This window comes from Bos indicus, chromosome 11 (genome assembly GCF_029378745.1).
Source record: "Bos indicus isolate NIAB-ARS_2022 breed Sahiwal x Tharparkar chromosome 11, NIAB-ARS_B.indTharparkar_mat_pri_1.0, whole genome shotgun sequence".
Lineage (NCBI taxonomy): Eukaryota > Metazoa > Chordata > Mammalia > Artiodactyla > Bovidae > Bos > Bos indicus.
In genome coordinates, this window is record NC_091770.1 from 66,910,397 (window position 1) to 66,932,423 (window position 22,027).

The 22,027-nt window shown below is 44.0% G+C and overlaps 1 protein-coding gene across 7 annotated transcripts in view; it reads left to right on the plus strand.

Annotated features, from left to right (window-relative positions):
- Window positions 1-22,027, plus strand: part of ARHGAP25 (Rho GTPase activating protein 25) — a 92,335-nt gene that overhangs the window by 30,180 nt on the left and 40,128 nt on the right. For 6 of the 7 annotated variants that reach the window (XM_070798903.1, XM_070798902.1, XM_070798901.1 and 3 more), the window contains exons 2-3: window positions 13,486-13,685; window positions 20,402-20,489. In XM_070798903.1, coding sequence (XP_070655004.1) covers window positions 13,486-13,685; window positions 20,402-20,489 — 288 coding nt within the window. Of the gene's footprint in view, window positions 1-7,280; window positions 12,451-13,485; window positions 13,686-20,401; window positions 20,490-22,027 lie in introns of those variants that run through there. The other variant, XM_070798905.1, reaches the window with a different exon arrangement.

The window sequence follows — 22,027 nt, forward strand, 5'->3', positions numbered from 1 at the left end:
ACCATCTCCAGGAGGCAGCCATGAGGGGCTACTGTTTCCCACGGCTGCCAGGGCTGCCCCCTCAGCCACGTGGGGGATCCGCTGTGAGCTGCCCTGTGCACCGAGTGCTGGGCCCCCTGGGGTTGGTTCCAAGTTCCTACTTCCCAGGTCTCAGCCCCTGGGATCTGCTCAGGTCTCCTCGAAGGAGCTTGTGCAGAGAGCCAGTAAGGCGCGGCAGGACTGCCTAATATGTCCATTTTCCCGTGGGGGTGTCAGCACCGCCTTGGTGCCGGGTGGCGGTTTCAGTGCTACTGTTCCCCATCGCTCTTTCATCAAGGCCTGCTGAGCCCTGCAGAGCTTACGTTGGACGGAAAAAGTAGCACAGAGTGGTTTACACATGACATTGCAGCAAGATGGGTGGAGGCCAAGGCAGGTGTCTCCCACGATGGGCGGGGAACTGGCTCCTCTTCACTTCCCTCTGACTGTCTAGCTCTGTGAATTTTTACACACGATTCCCACTCCCAGTGTCTCTCTTTGCCACTACAATACGTGCCTCTCTGTGGGCTCTTAGGTGGTGCTGGTGGTAGAGAACCCACTGTCGATGCTGGAGACTTAAGAGACGCAGGTTCAAACCCTGGGTCAGGAAGATCCCCTGGAGAAGGAAATGGCAACCTACTTCAGTATTCTTGCCTGGGAAATCCCGTGGACAGAGGAGCCTGGCGGGCTACAGTCCACAGGGTCACGAAGAGTCAGACACGACTGAAACAACTTTGTGCACAGCACATGTGCCTCTATGGACTGTATGCCTGGGTATGGATTCTGGGCTTTGAAATTAGATTTCTTGCCGTGTACCTGGGCCAGTCACTTCACTTCTCTGAGCTCCAGTTACTGGTCTGTAAAATTTAGAGCTTTCCGTGAAGACACAGGGTGAGCATTCAACCACGCTGGACTTGACCCTGATAGTGTGCTTGCACGGTGGCTGGCACAGCTAAGACCTCACTAAACACGGCACTGTTTGTGTGGATCTTTCACATCAGGGGTTTCATCTTCCCTGGCTGCTCTGACTGCATGGGCACAAGTGAACATATCTAGAAATCCCTTGGTTGCAAATATATACAATGTCTGGTGATGACTCACATTTCTCACTAAAATATTTATTTTATTCACTCAAGAAATATTTACTGACAACCTTTAGTTGACCAAATGCTTTTCTAGGAGGTGTGGTTAGACTGGTGAAAAAAGTTTATAAAAATCCCTGTCCCTGGGAATCTACTTTCTCACGCCTGAACTTCTGTCTTTTCACACTTTGCGGTTTGTGATCAACAATGAATCCCCTTTTTTATACAAGAGGAATATGAGAGGGCTCTGGTCCACCAATAACTAGGTCAGAGTGGAGTCAACTATAGACATCAGGGTGCAGTAGAATGTATTTTTGTGTGCCAGGCTGCACAGCAAATGTTTGAAGCCTTGTAAGTCTTGAGTTCACTCATTTAGAGGGTTTCCTCTATATTTTAAACTCTGCACATTACCTAGCAGCATGCTCTGCACACAGGAAATGCCCAAGAAATTTTACTGGTTGGTTAATTTAAAGGATATATGTTTCTTTGTTAAAGAGAACATATCCTATGAATCTTCTGCCTGTGTGTGGGCTTAGCAGCTCAGTCCTGTCTGACTCATTGAGACTCTTTCAACTGTAGCCCGCCAGACTCCTCTGTCCATGAGATTTTTTTTTCAGGCAGTAATACTGGTATGGCTTGCTATTTCCTCCCCTGGGAATCTTCTGGACCCAAGGATCAAACCCCCTCTTCCTGTGCTTCCTGCATCGTAGGTGGATTCTTTACCTGCTGAGCCTTATTCAACATTATTTTCTCCCCTTCTAACACACACACACACACACACACACACACACTTTCCTCCTCTCTCTTTGTTACTTCCAATTAGCTTTTCTGAGCAAGACTAGTGAGGGTGCTCCTTCATGATACCAAATGAATAAAACATGGTCCTTGTCTCAAGAACTGCTTCATAGCTCTAGCACCTGCAGACATGCAATAAAAAGCACAAAGATATTTATTCCTTATACTGAGCCATAGTTCAGTTCAGTTGCTCAGTCATGTCTGACTCTTTGAAACCCCATGAATCAAAGCAGGCCAGGCCTCCCTGTCCATCACCAACCCCCGGAGTTTACTCAAACTCATGTCCATCGAGTTGGTGATGCCATGCAGCCATCTCATGCTCTGTCGTCCCCTTCTCCTCCTGCCCCCAATTCTTCCCAGCATCAGAGTCTTTTCCAATGAGTCAACTCTTCGCATGAGCTGGCCAAAGTATTGGAGTTTCAGCTTTAGCATTAGTACTTCCAATGAACATCCAGGACTGATCTCCCTTAGAATGGATTGGTTGGATCTCCTTGCAGTCCAAGGGACTCTCAAAAGTCTTCTCCAACACCACAGTTCAAAAGCATCAATTCTTCGGCACTCAGCTTTCTTCACAGTCCAACTCTCACATTCATACATGACCACTGGGAAAACCATAGCCTTGACTAGATGGACCTTTGTTGGCAAAGTAATGTCTCTGCTTTTGAATATGCTATCTAGGTTGGTCATAACTTTCCTTCCAAGGAGTAAGCATCTTTTAACTTTATGGCTGCAATCACCATCTGCAGTGATTTTGGAGCCCCAAAAATAAAGTCTGGCACTGTTTCCACTGTTTCCCCATCTATTTCCCATGAAGTGATGGGATCAGATGCCATGATCTTAGTTTTCTGAATGCTGAGCTTTATGTCAACTTTTTCACTCTCCTCTTTCACTTTCATCAAGAGGCTTTTTAGTTCCTCTTCACTTTCTGCAATAAGGGTGGTGTCATCTGCATATCTGAGCTTATTGATATTTCTCCAGGCAATCTTGATTCCAGCTTGTGCTTCTTCCAGCCCAGCGTTTCTCATGATATATTCTGCATATAAGTTAACTAAGCAAGTTAACAATATACAGCCTTGACCTACTCCTTTTCCTATTTGGAACCAGTCTGTTGTTCCATGTCCAGTTCTAACTATTGCTTCCTGACCTGCACATAGGTTTCTCAAGAGGCAGGTCAGGTGGTCTGGTATTCCCATCTCCTTCAGAATTTTCCACAGTTTATTGTGATCCACACAGTCAAAGGCTTTGGCATAGTTAATAAAGCAGAAATAGATGTTTTTCTGGAACTCTCTTGCTTTTTCCATGATCCAGCAGATGTTGGCAATTTGATCTCTGGTTCCTCTGCCTTTTCTAAAACCAGCTTGGACATCTGGAAGTTCACGGTTCACGTATTGCTGAAGCCTGGCTTGGAGAATTTTGAGCATTACTTTACTAGCGTGTGAGATGAGTGCAATTGTGCAGTAGTTTGAGCATTCTTTGGCATTGCCTTTCTTTGGGATTGGAATGAACACTGACCTTTTCCAGCCCTGTGGCCACTGCTGAGTTTTCCAAATTTGCTGACATATTGAGTACAGCACTTTCACAGTATCATCTTTCAGGATTTGAAATAGCTCCACTGGAATTCCATCACCTCCACTGGAATTCCATCACCTCCACTAGCTTTGTTCGTAGTGATGCTTTCTAAGGCCCACTTGACTTCACATTCCAGGATGTCTGGCTCTAGGTGAGTGATCACACCATCCTGATTATCTTGGTCGTGAAGATCTTTTTTGTACAGTTCTTCTGTGTATTCTTGCCACCTCTTCTTAATATCTTCTGCTTCTGTTAGGTCCCTACCATTTCTGTTCTTTATCGAGCCCATCTTTGCATGAAATGTTTCCTTGGTATCTCTAATTTTCTTGAAGAGATCTCCAGTCTTTTCCATTCTGTTGTTTTCCTCTATTTCTCTGCATTGATCACTGAGGAAGGCTTCCTTATCTCTCCTTGCTGTTCTTTGGAACTCTGCATTCAGATGCTTATATCCTTCCTTTTCTCATTTGCTTTTCACTTCTCTTCTTTTCACAGCTATTTGTAAGGCCTCCCCAGACAGACATTTTACTTTTTTGCATTTCTTTTCCATAGGGATGGTCTTGATCCCTGTCTCCTGTACAATGTCGTGAACCTCTGTCCATAGTTCATCAGGCACTCTATCTATCATATCTAGTCCCCTAAATCTATTACTCGCTTCCACTGTATAATCATAGGGTATTTGATTTAGGTCATACCTGAGTGGTCTAGTGGTTTTCCCTACTTTCTTCAATTTAAGTCTGAATTTGGTGGAGAGGGGAATGGCAAACCACTTCAGTATTCTTGCCTTGAGAACCCCATGAACAATATGAAAAGGCAAAATGATAGGATACTGAAAGAGGAACTACCCAGGTCGGTATGTGCCCAATATGCTACTGGAGATCACTGGAGAAATAACTCTAGAAAGAATGAAGGGATGGAGCCAAAGCAAAAACAATACCAAGCTGTGGGTGTGACTGGTGATAGAAGCAAGGTCTGATGCTGTAAAGAGCAATATTGCATAGGAACTTGGAATGTTAGGCCCATGAAGCAAGGCAAATTGGAAGTGGTCAAACAGGAGATGGCAAGAGTGAATGTCGACATTCTAGGAATCAGCGAACTAAAATGGACTGGAATAGGTGAATTTAACTCAGATGACCATTATATCTACTACTGTGGGCAGGAATCCCTTAGAAGAAATGGAGTAGCCATCAAGGTCAACAAAAGAGTCCAAAATGCAATACTTGGATGCAATCTCAAAAACAACAAATGATCTCTGTTTGTTTCCAAGGCAAACCATTCAATATCACAGTAATCCAAGTCTACACCCCAACCAGTAACACTGAAGAAGCTGAAGTTGAACGGTTCTATGAAGACCTACAAGACCTTTTAGAACTAACAGCCAAAAAAGATGCTCTTTTTATTATAGGAGACTGGAATCCAAAAGTAGGAAGTCAAGAAACATCTAGGGTAACAGGCAAATTTGGCCTTGGAATATGGAATGAAGCAGGGCAAAGGCTAATAGAGTCTTGCCAAGAGAACGCACTGGTCATAGCAAACACCCACTTCCAACAACACAAGAGAAGACTCTACACAGAGACATCACCAAATGATCAACACAGAAATCAGATTGATTATATTCTTTGCAGCCAAAGATGGAGAAGCCCTATACAGTCAGCAAAAACAAGATCAGGAGCTGACTGTGGCTCAGATCATGAACTCCTTATTGCCAAATTCAGACTGAGCCATAAAAAGGATGAAAATAATACAATTTGAAGCAACATGGATGCAACTAGAGGTTATCATACTAAATGAAGTAAGTCAGAAAGAGAAAGACTAATAACATATAATATCACTTATATGTGGGATCTAAAATATGGCATAAATGAAATCATCTACAAAATAGGAACAGACTCACAGACATAGAGAACACACTTGTGAACACCAAGGGAATAGTGGGGGAAGGAGCGGGATGGACTGGGAGTTTGGGGTTAACAGATGCAAACTATTAAATATAGGATGGATACATAAGGTCCTACTGTATAGCACAGGGAACTATATCCAATATCCTGTTATAAACCATAAAGAAAAAGGAAAGAATATGAAAAGGAATGTGGACACATGACTCCCTGGTGGCTCAGTTGGTAAAGAATCTACCTGCAATGCAGGAGACCGGGCTCAATCTCTGGGTCAGGAAGACCCCCTGGAGAAGGGAATGGCAACCCACTCCAGTATTCTTCTTGGAGAATTCCATGGACAGAGGAGCCTGGTGGTTACTGTCCATCAAGTCACAAAGAGTCAGACATGACTGAGTGACTAACATACACACACAGACATATATGTAACTGAGTCATTTTTTTGTGCAATGGTAATTAACACAACATTCAACTAGGCTTCTATAAAAGCATAAATTAAAAAAGAGCTATTTATTTCCAAGCCATGGGGCCTTTGCTCACCTACACAGCCAAATATGCTTTTCTGAAAGTGAACACTGAGATCAGAAGCTCAAACACTTCTTTATAAAGGACCTCTTGCTTTTGAACAGTACCTGTACCCTTAAGGGTCCTCTAACAGAACATGGACGTTTGTGTAAGTGTGTGGTCGAGAGTCTTGGCAGAAAGAGTGATCAGGGCTGAAACCCAGCCAATGCTCCTCTCATGAAGCTGTTAGCTGGCGAGTGGCTACATCCATCCCTCCAGGGGTACTATCCTCTCCTCCAGACAGCTCCTGGCCCAGGGGTGTGAGATGGGCCAATACTGGCCCTGGATCTTTGCTTAGCGTGGAATGACAGCCTCTCCTTTCACATCCCTTCCAGGCAGCAGCCCCTGCTCCATCACTAAACTCTTGGGGAGACTGGATTTTCTTGCTGTACTTCCCTTCTTCCACCCTTACACCTAGTACAAGCTCTCTGTAAAGAGAAGGAAAACAGTAACTTTTCTGCCTTGTATCTAAGTTGATCTCCAGTGCCCTGATTTAAAAATGTTTCCCTCAATGCTAGTCTCCCCTGGGCTCAGCCTTTTCTTTGATTTCTGAACATCTGTTATGTTACTTTCCAGATAGGAGACTCTCACATCCTTTCACTTATACCTCTTTTCCCCCAATAACCTCTTTCTGAACACATAGGCCTCACCTGTCAAAACCAGAATTCTGGGGAAGTCAAAAGCTCTCAGTTTGGTTCAGTTCAGTCGCTCAGTCATGTCCAACTCTTTGCAACCCCATGAATCGCAGCATGCCAGGCCTCCTTGTCCATCACCAACCCCCGGAGTCCACCCAAACCCATGTCCATTGAGTCGGTGATGCCATCCAACCATCTCATCCTCTGTCGTCCCCTTCTCCTGCCTTCAGCATCAGGGTCTTTTCAAATGAGTCAGCTCTTCGTATCAGGTGGCCAAAGTATTGGAGTTTCAGCTTCAACATCAGTCCCTACAATGAACACCCAAGACTGATATCCTTTAGGATGGACTGGTTGGATCTCCTTGCAGTCCAAGGTACTCTGAAGAGTCTTCTCCAACTCCACAGTTCAAAAGCATCAATTCTTCACCACTAAGCTTTCTTTATAGTCCAACTCTCACATCCATACGTGACCACTGGGAAAACCATAGCCTCGACTAGACAGACTTTTGTTGACAAAGTAATGTCTCTGCTTTTTAATATGCTGTCTAGGTTGGTCATAACTTTCCTTTCAAGGAGTAAGCATCTTTTAATTTCATGGCTGCTATCACCAGCCCACCCTTATATTTCATCACACCCAGAACAGGACTTTCCTGCCCATTCCAACCCATCACGCTCTCTGCTTCTTTCTTTGCATCTACAAAAGGGCCTCTGAGGTCTATGAACTGTCTGGAGGCAGGGTTATTTCTAGCTGATCTTAGATCCCAGATCCAGTCCCTGTTTCCAGTCTGTGCCAAGTGCTTGGCCAATATGCATAGAATGAATGGATGGAGAAGGCCCCCTCACCTGAGCCACTCAAACCCCAAACCTCACCCCCACCTCCTGTTCAGCCGGGTGTGGGGCTCCAGTGATCCACCTCACCATTACCTCTCCTGTGCTCTCTGTCCCCCTGCCATCATCCTAATTCAGACCTCTGGATTTGTACCCAGAATACTGTACACTGTCCAGTTAGTTTTCCCCTTTTCCTTTCCTCCTTTCCTCTTCCTTCCTTCATCTCTTTCCTTTCATCATTTCTATCTTTTCTCTCATTTAATATAAAATCAAATCTATACTATGATAATAATGCTAACAATTATGACCTCCATTTAATGCCCATGTTTTAAGAGGCAGACATAGGCTGACGCTTGTCCTGTTAGAGTTCAAGTAGAGAGGGAAGACAGAATAAGAAAAGGACCAGAAGGCATGATAAGTGTTTTGAAGGACATGTATCCCCAGCTAAGAGAGACCAGAGCCCAGGGCTTGATTGAGTCTGTCTGAGCTGAAAAGGCTTCTTGTGGGATGTGTGGCCAGAAGTCTTAAAGAATGAACAAGAACATTCCAAGAGGTCCAACTGGGGGTGGCTAAGGATGGGTGGGAGAATATTCCAGCAGAGAGACTAGAATATTGTCATGGATAAAGTTCAGGATGGGTATGGAGGAAGGGCAGGAAACACCATAGGAAAATCACAAAGGATTCTGAATCCCATGGTAGGTAGTTTAGCCTTCATCTTTTGGGATAAAGATGCTGGAGGGTCATTGAAGGCTTCTAGGTCAAAGAGTGACATGGTTAGACTTGTGTTTCAGAAGATCCATGTCGTAAACAATGTTATCAGTGGGTTAGAGGTGAGATTGGTGGGAGGGAGACAGGTCAGGCAACTATTGTAGAAATCCAGGGAGATTTTTGGGCCCCCAAAAATGGAGGAGGGATCAGAGAGAAAGAAAGCTGTTGATTGTGAGGATGTAGGAATGGAGCAGCCTTCTGGATTGGCTGGTTGACTGGGAAGAGGTCAGTCACAACAAACCATAGAAAAGCAGGTTTGAATGTGTCTGTTGCACAACATGAAGAATGGGTAGGAGATGGGGGAGGAAGTGGTTAAGTTCAACTAGCAACACATGACCTTAAGATCTTCACGGTGGTACATGTGGGCAGTTGGGTAGATGAGTCCACGGCTCAGGAGAGGGTGTCTGGGGGGCAGCCATGTAAATTCTACCCCCTTTTCAAATTTATTTAAACAAGGTTCCCAGACTAATGCACTGCTCAGATCAACATATTGAGAAAATATCTTCAGAGATTTCTGGCTTTGACCGAACTATTCCCATCTCACTCACATGTTCACAGCTTCTAAAATAGAATCTAAACGGATGCAGAGTTGAGAGAAGTTGGAAGAAACATCTGCGAAGTAGACCTTAGAAGATTTTGTGATTGATTATCTGGAGGGGAAGGGGTCAGAAGATGAGAAGATAAAGAAAGGAAGTGATAATGCCTCCCCAGCTGACTTCTCTGTTTAAACTTCCTCCTTTAATTTTTTCTCATTCCAATTTGGGGCAAAAAGCACCTAACTTCTACTGTAGAAACTTCATCACTGAGAATATGGAAATTCTTCTGTGTCTTTTTTTCTGTGTCTCATCTTGCCCTCCCTCACCTGCAGACTAGAGTGCAACCTATTCAGTTCAATTAAATCACTTGTCTATTTTACCACAGACCTCTCTTGCTCAGATAGGTGAGCTGGCTCCCTCTAACCTCTCAGATCAAGGCTGAACTTCTAACTCTGCCATCAGAAGCCACTTCTTGTCTGGACCCTCCAGTTTCATTTCTCTATTTGATGAAATGATACTCCCACCGTTATGGCCTGTTTCATCTCATGCTTGAAGTGCCAACCAATAGAACTTTCTGTGATGATGGAAATACTCTATACTGTCTATTACTAGCCATGAGCCTCATGGGATATTGAGCCCTTGAGATGTGGCTGGTGTGAACAAGGCACTGAATTTAATTTATTCTAATTCATTTTGATGTATGTAGCCAGTCATAACAAGTGGTTACTATATTATTGGTCAGTGCAGGTCGTGGGGCCTATTCTTTCTTTATCTATGAGAGTAAAGGTGGATTTCCCACATCCCTAGAGTATTCTGTAAACTTTTTAACAACCGCCTTCCAACTGCCCACCTTGCCTCACTGGCCACTCGCCACCCCCTCTCCAGCCCACAGTCCAGCTCAGACTTCCTGCCTGAAGGGCTGGGAGCATGCAGTAGTATGTGATGACTGGCTTACAAGCAAAACTTATTACACTTATTATTTTTATTATGAGAAACAGCTCCCATAAATAGTAACAGATTTCTTTGTTTACTTTATTCAGGAACAAGTCACACCCACAGAGAAGAGAGACTGTTCGAAGGAAAAAATCAGGAAATGTAGTTAAAACTAAGTCCAACTTAGGGCCCATCAGGCTTTCTTCTCTGGTATTTGACTCATCTCATGATGAACAGGTTGGCTGAGGGGCCTTACTGAGGGCCGAGGTGGGAGACAGCTCTGATGTGGGACAGAAGGAGCCCCGGCTTCTTTACTGTCTCATCAGAAACTCTGCTATCATCTCCCCAGTATTCAGGCCTGATTCTAGCAGTGAGAATTTGTTCTGAATCACCTGTACTCATGGCCCAGTGCCCCAACTCACATCACATTTGATGGACGTACGGGTGAATGGGATCATTTCTGAAATATAACAGATGGTCAGCCAAGGCCTAGATCCCACACGTGTGGACAAAGTGGTCACTCACTCGCCTCCAGGACATCAAGACCCCTCTTAACCAAGTCTGAGGATATAAGCTTCGTATATCTACTCTTCCTCTGCCAGGCTCTTCTATGATGCACGGATGCTTCTGGGGGGAGGTGTGAGCTTGCATGTTTGTTTCTGTTACTGCTGTTTTGGCCACTTTTGTTGTTGTTGTTCAGTCGCTCGGTTGTGTCCGACTGTTTGTGACCCCATGGACTGTGGCACACCAGGTTTCCCTGTCCTTTGCTGTCTCCCGGACTTGGCTCAAACTCATGTCCGTTGAGTCAATGATACCATCCAGTCATTTCATCCTGTCACCCCCTTCTCCTACCCTCAATCTTTCCCAGCATCAGGGTCTATTCCAATGAATCAGCTCTTCGCATCGGGTGGCCGAAGTGTTGGAGCTTCAGCATCAGTTCTTCCAATGATTATTTAGGGTTGATTTTCTTTAGGATTGACTGGTTTGATCTCCTTGCATTTCAAGGGATTCTCAAGAGTCTTCTCCAGCACCACAGTTTGAAAGCATCAGTTCTTCAGCACTCAGCCTTCCTTATGGTCCAACTGTCACAATTTTTGCCACTATAGAGCATGAAAAATTTCCCAGAGCTATCCCAGCATCTGAATTCTTCTTCACTGAGTTGGTTCTCTTCAGTCTCCAGTGTCTTTTTGGGTCCTGCTCCACTGCTCCTACTTCGTCAGTGCTTCTGGAGTCCTCTGGTTTCTCCTATCTCCTGGAGGAGTTCTAACAGTTTCTGTGGATCTCTTGGTGGGGGTGGGGCATAGCCTGAGTCTGGGGAGACCAGAGTCTTCAGAACCACCACATGGTACCCACCCGATTCCCTGCTCTCCTGCACAGGCTGCCTTTAGTGGCACCATCCTAGAAGCCATATGAACGTTTCTCATTAAGCACTCGCTAGGAGGGATGCCATCCCTCCCAAGTCTGGTGCTGCTTCAGCTGAATGATCACATGAGTCCCATTGAGCTGGGCTACACAGAGGCTATTGAGGTGAGAGAAGATCCCTGTGCATCCGTCAGAATCCCTCACTCTTCAGTCTTCTTCCAAAATTCTGAATACAAACCATTCTTTCCACTTCTGCCCTCTTTCTAGTACAAATGTGAGTCTTTCCAAGTGACAGTCTCTGGCCTAGAGAGACACTTCAAATTCCCTCCTCCCTTTGGGTACTCCTACCCAAACCCTCCTCGGGTTCCCTCGGATCACTGAAACAGCCTTAGAGCAAGTGATCAGCCCCACAGTGGCTGTTCTTTGAGTTACAGATGGAAGACCTTGAAGACAGCAGTAAAGGGAAGAGCAAGATCTAAGATAAAATCCTTAACTGGCAGGCCAGGACACATGGATATAAAGCAAATGTGTGGCTAGCGTGCTGCTGAATTGTCATCAGAATGTCAAGTTACTTTTTACTACAATGGGGTATCTGCACTGTTATGATGTCTGTGCAAAGGAGGTTGAATTAAGTATGTCTTGTGTCCTGGTGTACAACACAGGCTGACCCCTCCAGTCCCTGGTGAGAGGCAAGGGGTGATGCTGCAAGCTGCACCTTGGGAATGACAGTATGTGGCAGGAACGCAAACCCTTTGTGGGGTCAAGGAAGCCTAGTTAGGGAAGAGTCCATCTCAGACAGCAATACAGGATGAAATATATAAATAGGGTGATAACTCTGGATCCAATTAGAGTCAGTGGAAGAAAAACTCTGTAATGCTGTATACAATTCTGGTATTTGAAAGCATGTCGTGAACAGAAATACAGGATGAAAAACCAACAGGGAATCAAAAGCCATGAGAGAAGTTGTTGCTTCAATGCACTGAAGGTGGGAATGAAGGAAGAAGGAAGGTTTGATGATGGAGCAACATTTTGAAACGAACAGGGAAGCTTAGGAGATCCTCAATGGTGATCTCCATCTTCAAAGTAGGAAGTAAAGTCATCTGTTGATAAAAATAATGAGTGACATTTGTTCACCTTGGACGAGAGACTGTGCAAAGTGGTATATATATATATACATACATACATATATATTCATTTAATCTCCACAGCAATTCCATAGAATAGGGGCTATGATGATCTTAGTTTAACAAGTGAGGAAACAGGCTCAGAGAAGTTGCCTGATGTATCCAGGCTGAAAGATCCAAGAAAGGAAAAACCGGTCTTTAACCAGGTGAGATGAGATGGGCTGAGAGAGGAGCTGGCTTAGTTCAGCAACGTCATGAACGTTCTGGGAACTGACAAAAACTGGACAAAGGGATTATAAGATGGAGACTTCCTCCAGCAAGTAGGAAACTGCAGACACAGCAGACTGACAGGTACGGAGTTCACTTAGCACAAGGTTGAGGAGACAGGGAGCGCCAACATGATTTTAAGGGCACTGTTGAACCAGCTGGGAAACAAGGAAGGGAGAAACAGAGAAAGGATGTGCTGACCCGCGGGGGACCCCCCAGTTGGCTGACCGATTGCTGTGGAAAGGAGGGAAGGAGAGAGTTATCCTCAGTGGGAGTTACCATGGAGACAAGCTGTGGTCGCCTGGACCTAATCTGATGACAGGCAGAGCTCTCCTGTGAAAGCAAAAGGAAACTACACAGTGCAGTGGGTTGAAGGGTCTGGATTCAAATTCTGCTTCTGTGTCCTGTCGGCAGACTCATGTTCCTTTCAAATGCTTGTATGCTGTCAGCCACACGGAAGGGGCAACCCAACCGAAAGGGTAATGGGAAGGCAGCCACAGGAGGCCCTTGGTCCAGCAGAAAGGGCTGTGAACTCGCCCAGTGGGCAGGGGGACAGAAAGCACTTGACGACCCTGAGCAGAAGGATTTGGGAGGTGCCCACATCCTGCATGGTGGCTGTAAGGTCGGGGTAAGGGGCTATTGAGGGCAGCCGGGGCAGGGCAGAACCAGACAGTGAGGTTGGGGAACACAGCAACTCCTTCTGCGGAAGAAGTCAGGCAGCTTCTGGGGGCTCTGCAGCTGCGTGGGACTCACCCTGAACCCTGAGAGCAAGAGGCACTATTTTCTCCCCTCTCTTGTCAGATATTGACTCCCACGCAGGAAAAAGGAAGCACCTTTTGTCAGATGCTGCGGCCACTTCCTCTTCAGACGGCTCCAGCCAATCTCTGGCTTTGTAGAAGGAGGGAGCAGACTCCAGCTGCCGGACCTTGCGGGTGGAGAGCCCCAGGGCCGGCGCTGGTGGGAGTGGGCCCCTCGGCTGGTTCGCTGGGTCCCGGGGCATCCTCTCTGCAGCAGATCTGGAGCCCTGAGCCCGGCCAGGCTGGGGCCCAGTGCCTCCCGGGCCCTCCCTGCACACTGCTTACAGCCCAGGTCAGCCCGCCTGTCTGTCCCTCTCCACAGCTCGGTCAAGGAGCGTGATGACCGGAGAGCAGATGGCGGCCTTTCACCCTGCATCCACCCCCAACCCGCTGGAAAGGCCCATCAAGATGGGCTGGCTGAAGAAGCAGAGGTCCATCGTGAGAAACTGGCAGCAGAGGTACTTCGTGCTGAGGGCGCAGCAGCTCTATTACTACAAGGACGAGGAGGACGTAAAGCCACAGGTACCCAACCAGGCTTTTTGCACCTTCTTCCTACAGCGGTCCCCTCCCGGGCGTGGGAGGCGGATAGAGCGCCGGAGATTCCTACAAACTCACAGGGGGCTTCTCACTAGGATAACATCCTGTCCATTCGAAAGGACTTCTCTGTCTTTCTCAGCCTTGTCAAGATAATATAAACTGGGCTTCAGAGATGACATGGTGATGATGCTCCATGGAGCCCCAAGATGATCACTGGGGCTGTTCCTAAACACAGCACAAAGTCAAGCCTGGCAGCTGTGGTCTTTTCTTTTTAACTTTTTATTTTGTATTGGGATATAGCCAATTAACAATGCTGTGATAGTTACAGGCGAACAGCGAAGGAGACTCCGTGACAGCGTGGTCTTGATGGTGATGCAGAGCACAAGGGCTCAGGGAGAGTGGATTTGGGTTCAGGAAAACTGATCTGAGGCTTTGATTTATTTGTCTGTTCAATCAGTATTTGTTGAGCATCTGCTTTGCACCAGGCAGTGTTTTGGGGAATTGAAATAACCCCAGTGAGTAAAACAGATTAAAAAAAAAAAAAAAACAAAACCCTGGCATGTAGAACTTAGAAGACGGGGTGGGGAAGACAGAAAATAAACATAATCATTAAGACAAGTATGTGGTTTGTTAGAAAATGACTATTTCTATGAGGAAAAAAATAGAGTGGACTAGGGGGATTGGTCATTTGAGGGACTTGGTACTATTTCAAGAAGGGTGGTCAGGATGATTTCATGAAGAGTGGGACATCTGAGCAAAGATTAAGGAGGAGTGGTAATTGGCCAGGCAGATCTCTGGGGAAAGAGCACTCCAGGTGGCAGGGACAGGCAATGCAAAGGCCCTGAGGCCTGAGGTAGAGTGTGTCTGACACGAGTGGGAAATAGCAAGGACAGCAGAGTGGGGATGTAAGAGTTCGAGAATGAGAGGATCAGAGGGGATGAGTCAGAAAGGAGAGGGCAGGAGGTGGGGGTGCAAATTGCAAAGGACACGGTAGGCCTCTGTGAGGACTTGAGCCTTCATACTGAGGTAAATGGGAGGCCTAACAAGGTTTCCAGCAGAAAGGGGTCATTCTTGGTGTGTGTTGTAAAAAGATGGCTCTGGCTACCATGGTCCAAAATAGATCCAAGGCGGAAGTGGAGAGGCATAAGGGTGATTTAGATGAGAGGCTATAATGTTTAAAATCTCAACAGGAGTTGGGGGCTGCAGGAAAATGACCAGATTGCCTGGTATACTTTGAAAGTACAGTAAACGGGATTTCCAGGTGGAGTGGATGGGGCTAGAGAGGGCTTTGATCCTAAATCTTGGGCTTGGGTCTTTTCTTCCGGCCTCATGGCCATTGTGGTAAATGAGAGCAAAAGGAGATGTTAGTGACATCTGAGAAGCCCCAGGTGTTAACTGTATGTCTCAAGGCAACCAGGAGGGCTGGACACCCTCTCCTATAGTGGTGGAGGTGAAAGAGTAGGCTTGGCTGGAAAGGGTTTACTAGGGAGAACAGACTCTAGAACCTTCTGGAGGCAGGGAAAAAGTCCCCAAGAAGGGTGAAGATATTAGAAGTGGGTGACAGGGTATGTAAAGAAATGAGAAGTTTCTTTTGGAAGAGGACAGTTCTCTCTAAGGGCGGGCTTGAGGCTCTGTAACACATCAGCAATGCCTGGTTGCCCCTCCACCCAGAGGGCTGGGAGTGTTTGTTCCTACAGAGGCTGGAGAGGGGCTGGAGACCCCACCACTGATTGAGCTCTTGATCAGTGTCCTGTGTGTAGAAACCAGACTTTCTTCACGTGACAAACAGACCCCATCAGAGTCAAGCAATTACAGGCTAAGATGGAGTTTCTAGTGCGTTAATAGTGAGTCAGGAAGTCTTCCCATCTGCGAAGAGTGAGGGAGATAGCAATGTGTTGGCCTTCTGAAATTAGCAGAAAGGGCAGCTCAGTGAGACTTACTTCACTGAGGTGTAGGGGGGGAGCTTATGTTTGGTTCGACTACTATCCGGCCATGTAATTATTTAATTTTTCTAGACCCCTCTTTCTTCTTTTGTAAAATGAGACAGTTATCTGCCACAGGATTATATGAAGCACATGTAAAAAGTTGTTTTGTAAAAGCATAAACTGATGTCAAAGGATAAAATAAATTTATTGGTGGTCTTAACTTTTTTCCCTTACCTTTAATCCTCTCAGGATTAAATTAGTAAAGCTGCTTCGAGGATGACAAGTGTGGCTTATATTTTAGGAAACCTATTAATGTATCAAGCCAATAAGTCAAGATCCAGAAGTCAAATGAGAAAAATTACACATCCCCTAAAGAGATGGCTGAAAAGAGAATTTGATAAAATTCAAAACTCATTTCAGATATAAAAAGTTTTTTAAAAAAGCTTTTAGTAATAAAATGATAGTTTCTTAGAATATTTTACATTATATGGGTATGAACATTTTGACTACAAAAGCCATATGGGAACATGGTAGGAAATTTGGAGGATGCAAAAAATCAGAAAGTAGAAAATAAAAATTATTCCATTAGGAAGAAATAGCTACCCAAATCCTCAATTCTTCCAGTTTTTTCTATGCATACACATTTAGAAATATCTATTCTAAGTGCAAAATTAGTATAATAATATTTTAATTAAAAATTAATAATATGTCATGAATATTGTCCCTTATTATTAAATATTCTTCTACAATGTAATTCTTAGTGGTGGCAAAATAATTTCTTGTGTGGACATTCTATAATTTTTTAACCAATTTCATCCTAGAAATTAGTTGAGAATTTGGGCTGATGTTTCTATATTACTGTAACAAACAAGAATTAAGTGGACATCTTGTAGACTTTTCATATATCTATCATTATTTCGTTAAGATAAATAAAAATCTATACAAACTAAAGAACTTTTATTATACTATCATTTAACATTGTTTTGGGATCCATAGACATTGCAGATATCTTGAAGTGAAATCAAAGATATAAACTAAATTCATGGGAAAAAAATAAAGGTCTATTTCCACCCTATGTTTCACATCATTCATGATGCTGGATGGCATAAAGACTTATATGTGAAAACAAGTTCATAAAGATCCGAGAAGAAAGTGTAATTGCCTGCATGATCTTTGGGAAGCAGGTATTTCTTAAGCACATTTTAATTTCTTAAGCTGATTTTAATTGCATAAATAGAAATTTCTCTATCTTAAAAACCAAAATAACAAGGTGAAAAGGCAAGGAATAAACAGGAAAAACTGTTCATATACATCTGGTAAATATTCTTCATATCTAAAGTACTCTCAAGCCTATAAGAAACAGCAATAGGAAAATGAGCAAAGGACTTAAACGGACAATTTCCCAAAGAAATGTAATAGCCAAAAGGCATATGTAAAAAATTTCACTCTCAGTCGTAATTAAAGACATGCAGTGGAAGTTAATGAGATATCATTGTCCTTTTATAAAACCGGCAAAGATTTTCTAGAAATTCCAATATTAGTGAAGACTAGGGAACAGGAATTCTCATGCACTATTGGTAGAAATGAGAATCTGTACAACCTATGCCTCTTTAAAAATGCAAATTATTTGACCCTGCATTCCTAACGTAGGGGTTTATAATAGTGACATAGAAAGAATATATAGCAAAAGGGGCTAAGTTATATCAGGGAACTTATATATATTTATACAATAGAATATAATTCAGCTGTTGATGCTGAAATTGATACTTTTTGAAAATGAAAGACATTGATAATTTAATTGCTTGGGAAAAAAGCACTTAACAGCAGAGGATGATTTATATGCTAATCCCATTTTTGAGGGAAAAAAGAATCATGAATCTGTAATTTACGGGAAAAGACTTGGAAAGAAATACACAGATGGGTTAACTGAGTTATCTGAGTACTGGAGTTACACAAAACTTTAATTTTCTCTTTCTCTATAACTAAAATATAAATTAGTTGTAAATTTAAAAAGAACACACATCCCTAAAAAGCTCAAAACACAAAAATGCTGCAATCATCTTAGAGCAATGATATGAAAAAGGCCCTCATGTATACTGATGATGAGTACGTGCAGCCTTTCTAGAAAGCAATTTGGCTAGATTTCTAAGAGCCAAAAATATCATATCCAGAATGACCCTGTCATTCTGGTTTTAAGAAGCTCTTCAAAAGAAATCAGATATGTGCAGTGCTATTTGTAAATGAGAAGCATTGGATAAAGTGTCTGACAAAGGAGAATGATTAAGTAAATTACAGAGTCCTGTGTAATGGACTCTTATTTATGCTCTTCCAGGGGGGGGGTTGGGAGAAGGCAATCTGTACATTTTTTCCTCTGAGTTCTCAGAAAGGTCTGTCCAGCTCTAACAGTATAATGCCCTGTAAGTCCATGACCTAGTTTTCTATAACACATTCCAAAATTTCTTTGTCAAGGAAGTTGTTTAAAACGGAATCTCAGTGAATTGCTCTAAGTCTGTGCTACAGTAATGGTTTTAGACAATCCTGGTATAGCTGTCCCGTTGCTTCATCTGGTTTCTCTGAAGTCAGAGCAGATGGCTGTCTATGGGGGGCAAGCTGGGAAGTATTTAACCAACAGCCTGCCGGTAGAGGAACTATTTTGGATGAAGCACTTGCCAATTTCTGTGGTGTAAATACTCCCACCGTGGCTGATTCAAGCTACCAGCATCCCTGAACTCAGAATTGAGAATGGAAGTACAGTAGCACAGTGTTAGACACTATTTCTACCACACAGATTGATTACATGTAAATAACTACATGAAGAAAAATGATAGTAAACTATAGCAAATCATTAGGTAAATAGAAATTTTTTTTATATTTATATGAGATGATGGATGTTCACCAGACTTATTACAGTGATCATTTCACGGTGTTTGTGGGTTAAATCATTGTGCTGTGTGTCTTGAACTTGGACAGTGTGGTATGTCACTTGTGTCTCAGGAGAACTGCAAGAAAAAAAAAGAAAAAAAGAATTAGAAAATTATGAATTCCGCATAGTACTATCTTTATTTTTAATACAAAATATTTCATTGAAAGGTCATAGAATTTAACTTTTAATAATGGCTATGAGCTATGGGAACAAAACAAAACACTTGTTTTTTAGAAAGGAGGGAGCCCTGCCTAGTAGGAAGAAAAATAAAATGTCATTTCAGAGGTGTCTGTCTCTCCTAAATACATCTCTAAACTATTATTTGATAAATCTAATTCAAATAGAGTAAAAATAAAATGTGTAAGTACCGTTTATTGAATAGTTATTTGGTGCTGGGATCTGTGTTAAAAGTCCTGCATATACTATCCAGCAGCATAATCTCAGGGTCAATTTTTTCCTGAGGCCACTGATATTTAAAGATAATGAGGAGTGTGTAGGTGGTGGCTATTTTTAAATAATAAAATTAGAGAAGTATAAGCAGATATTTTTCATTTTCCTTCTTCCCCTGCCTCCCTCCTCCCACTCCTTCTCCTCTTCCCCTTTCTCCCCTCCCCCTCCTCTTCCTCTTCTTGTTTATTTTCTACTGTTTCTCAGTCTTAGACATTTTCATTTCTAGACCCCCAAGGAACCTTTATTCTTTTGGGATTCTGGGCTGATATGAGAGTTGCTTAAGACTCTTCCTTTATAACTTCTCTGTTGCCAATCCTTTCATCTGTGGTTTGTTCTAGAAATAAGACGTCCCTGTTTACTCAACTCTGAGTCAGATACACTACCTATTACAGTCAGTGAGATGTAAATTATGAGTGAGTAACTCGAGGACAAATTAGTTATGTCCTTTCCTGCAGTTACTTAGACTTTGAAAGCATTGGTTTCCTCATCTGTGAAATGGGTGTGGCCATCCTGCCCTGCTTTTGATCTGGGGCTGTTCTGAGGTCTAAGGAGATAGTGCGTGTGACGGCGCACTGTCAGTGGTGAAGCAGTGAGTGCACACGTGGTGGAGGTGACTTGTTTTTCTGATGACATTTTCATGAGTAAGGTCACAAGTTCCACCCTCGCTCTTCTACCCCACCCACCCCCGCGAATCCATGATCCTCCTCCCCTGTCCCTTCAAGGGACATTATGCTGAAGGGTCTCAGCACCTCAGCTGTGATGTGAAGAGCACAGGCTGTGAACTCACTTCTGAGATGAATTTCTGCCACTTCCTAGCTCTGTGACATTGAGCAAATCACAGAACCATTCTGATCCCATTTCCTCACCTGTGAATTTGTGTAGCAATACTTTACTTGGAGAATTGATGAAAGGACTATATGAATAATACACAGTTGAAGTGCTTAGCAAAGGCACAGACTCCTGGAGTATGCTGCTGCTAAGCACTGCATCTCCTTGATGACCTTGGTTCAGTCCTCAGTGCCCCCTCTGGTGACCTGGCAGGTGGTAGGATCCCCCCAGTCTCAACATGGCCTCCACAGAGATCAGGTGTCTGGTTTGGCCATGAATTTGGGCTCTTGGAAAAGTAGGAAGAGACACAGGTTGTTGACAGCACCCTCTCCGCTCATTCTGTGGTCAAGACCTTGTCCTCTTTGTCTCCTCAGGCACCTCCCTTGTGCTCACATTGCTTCCACTTAATTTGACCGAGGTCTGAAGAGCCGAAGGGCCCCATTCGAAGCTGAGATGCTCACTTTCATGTTCCTCTCCACCAGCCCATCACTATCCTGCCTGTCCTCCAACTTAAGTTTAGTTTGAAGCTGATGACATTTCTGTTTATCTTAAAGGCCTCGCTTTCAATCTTTCAGGGCTGCATGTATCTACCTGGAAGTACAATCAAGGAGATTGCCACAAATCCAGAAGAAGCGGGGAAGTTTGTCTTCGAAGTCATTCCAGGTAGGTGACAAAAAGTGGGAGAGATGTTCGTTACATTCCTGGGTTACTTCTGATCCCAGAAGTCAAGGCCAGATTCAGTGAGTCTGTCAACCAGCTAGCCAACCAACCTAGTAAGAATGCATAATAGTTCTATATATAGTTAATGATCCTATACTAATTCATTAATAACATAGAAACTAAGTGGATGTGTGTCTGATTCAGCTCTGTAAGCATTTCAGGGGCACCCTCTTGGAGCCAGCTATTCATTGGGCACTGGGACACTGATCTGAAAGTATATCACCCTCGCTAACTAAAAGGGAGCTTCCCTGGTGGCTCAGTGGTTTGTAAAGAATCTGCCTGCCAATGCAGGAGACACAGGATCGATTCCTGGATCAGGAAGATCCTCTGGAGAAGGAAATGGCAACCCACTCCAGTATTCTTGCCTGGGAAATCCGATGGATAGAGGAGCTTGGCAAGCTACAGTCCATGGGGGTCACAAAAATGTTGAACTTGACTTAGCAACTAAGCAACAACATGGAAAGGAACTTAGCTTTGAAGGTGAGTGGGACAATAAAATGAACAAAGTATAAACAGAACCATGAGAAACTGCCGTGTTGGTAGGTCAAAAATGGTTGATAATCAGCAGTCTTATATGGTGCAATGTGATCTAATAAGAAATGACAGCTCCAACTTACTGAGAACTCATTACATGTCACATGCTGTAATTCACCTGTTACACAAGTTAACAGCACGCTGGAGATGCCTGTTTCTAACCAAGAGTTACCTTCCTCGAGCGCATGTAGGGAACGGGGGAATTTGTCTCAGTTTGTCTCAAGGGGAGTTGATGTGCCACACTGAAGCTGCTTCTGCCCGTCTCTTGCCCCACCAGGAACTTCAGGGCTGCTGGTCCAGCTCTGCAGCCAGGTTTTGCTGCTGCCATGGTGACACAGCAGGAGAGGCCCCAAGTCCCCTGAGTGCCCCTTCCCTTAATTCTCTCTTTAACCCTCACACAAGTCAGTCGTATGCATAAGAAGCTTGAGGGGGAAGGCAGTATAGCAGAGAGGGTACATGTGCACTGTTGGAGCCAGCCTGTGTGGGGCCACATCTGGCCCTGCCGTTTGCTGTGTGTGTGATAGAGTAAAGTGAAAGTCGCTCAGTCGTGTCCAACTCTTTGCGACCTCACCAGGTCCATGGAATTCTCCAGGCAAGAATACTGGAATGGGTTGCCTTTCCCTTCTCCAGGGGATCTTCCTGACCCAGGGATCGAACCTGGGTCTCCTGCATTGCAGGCAGATTCCTTACCATCTGAGCCCCCAGGGAAGCCCCTGCTATGTGTGTAATTGTGATCAGTTATTGAATTTAATAATTTAATTATTTAATTTCTCCTTGCCTCTGTTTCTTTACCTGTGAAATAGGGACAATGACGATGATAGTGAGGATTAAGTAAACAAATATATATGTCATACTTGGTATAGTATCTGGTAACAGTGTTGTCATGTCAGTGTTTGATGTTTTGGCAATAACTAGAGGAAATTGTTGGAGAAGGCAATGGCACGCCA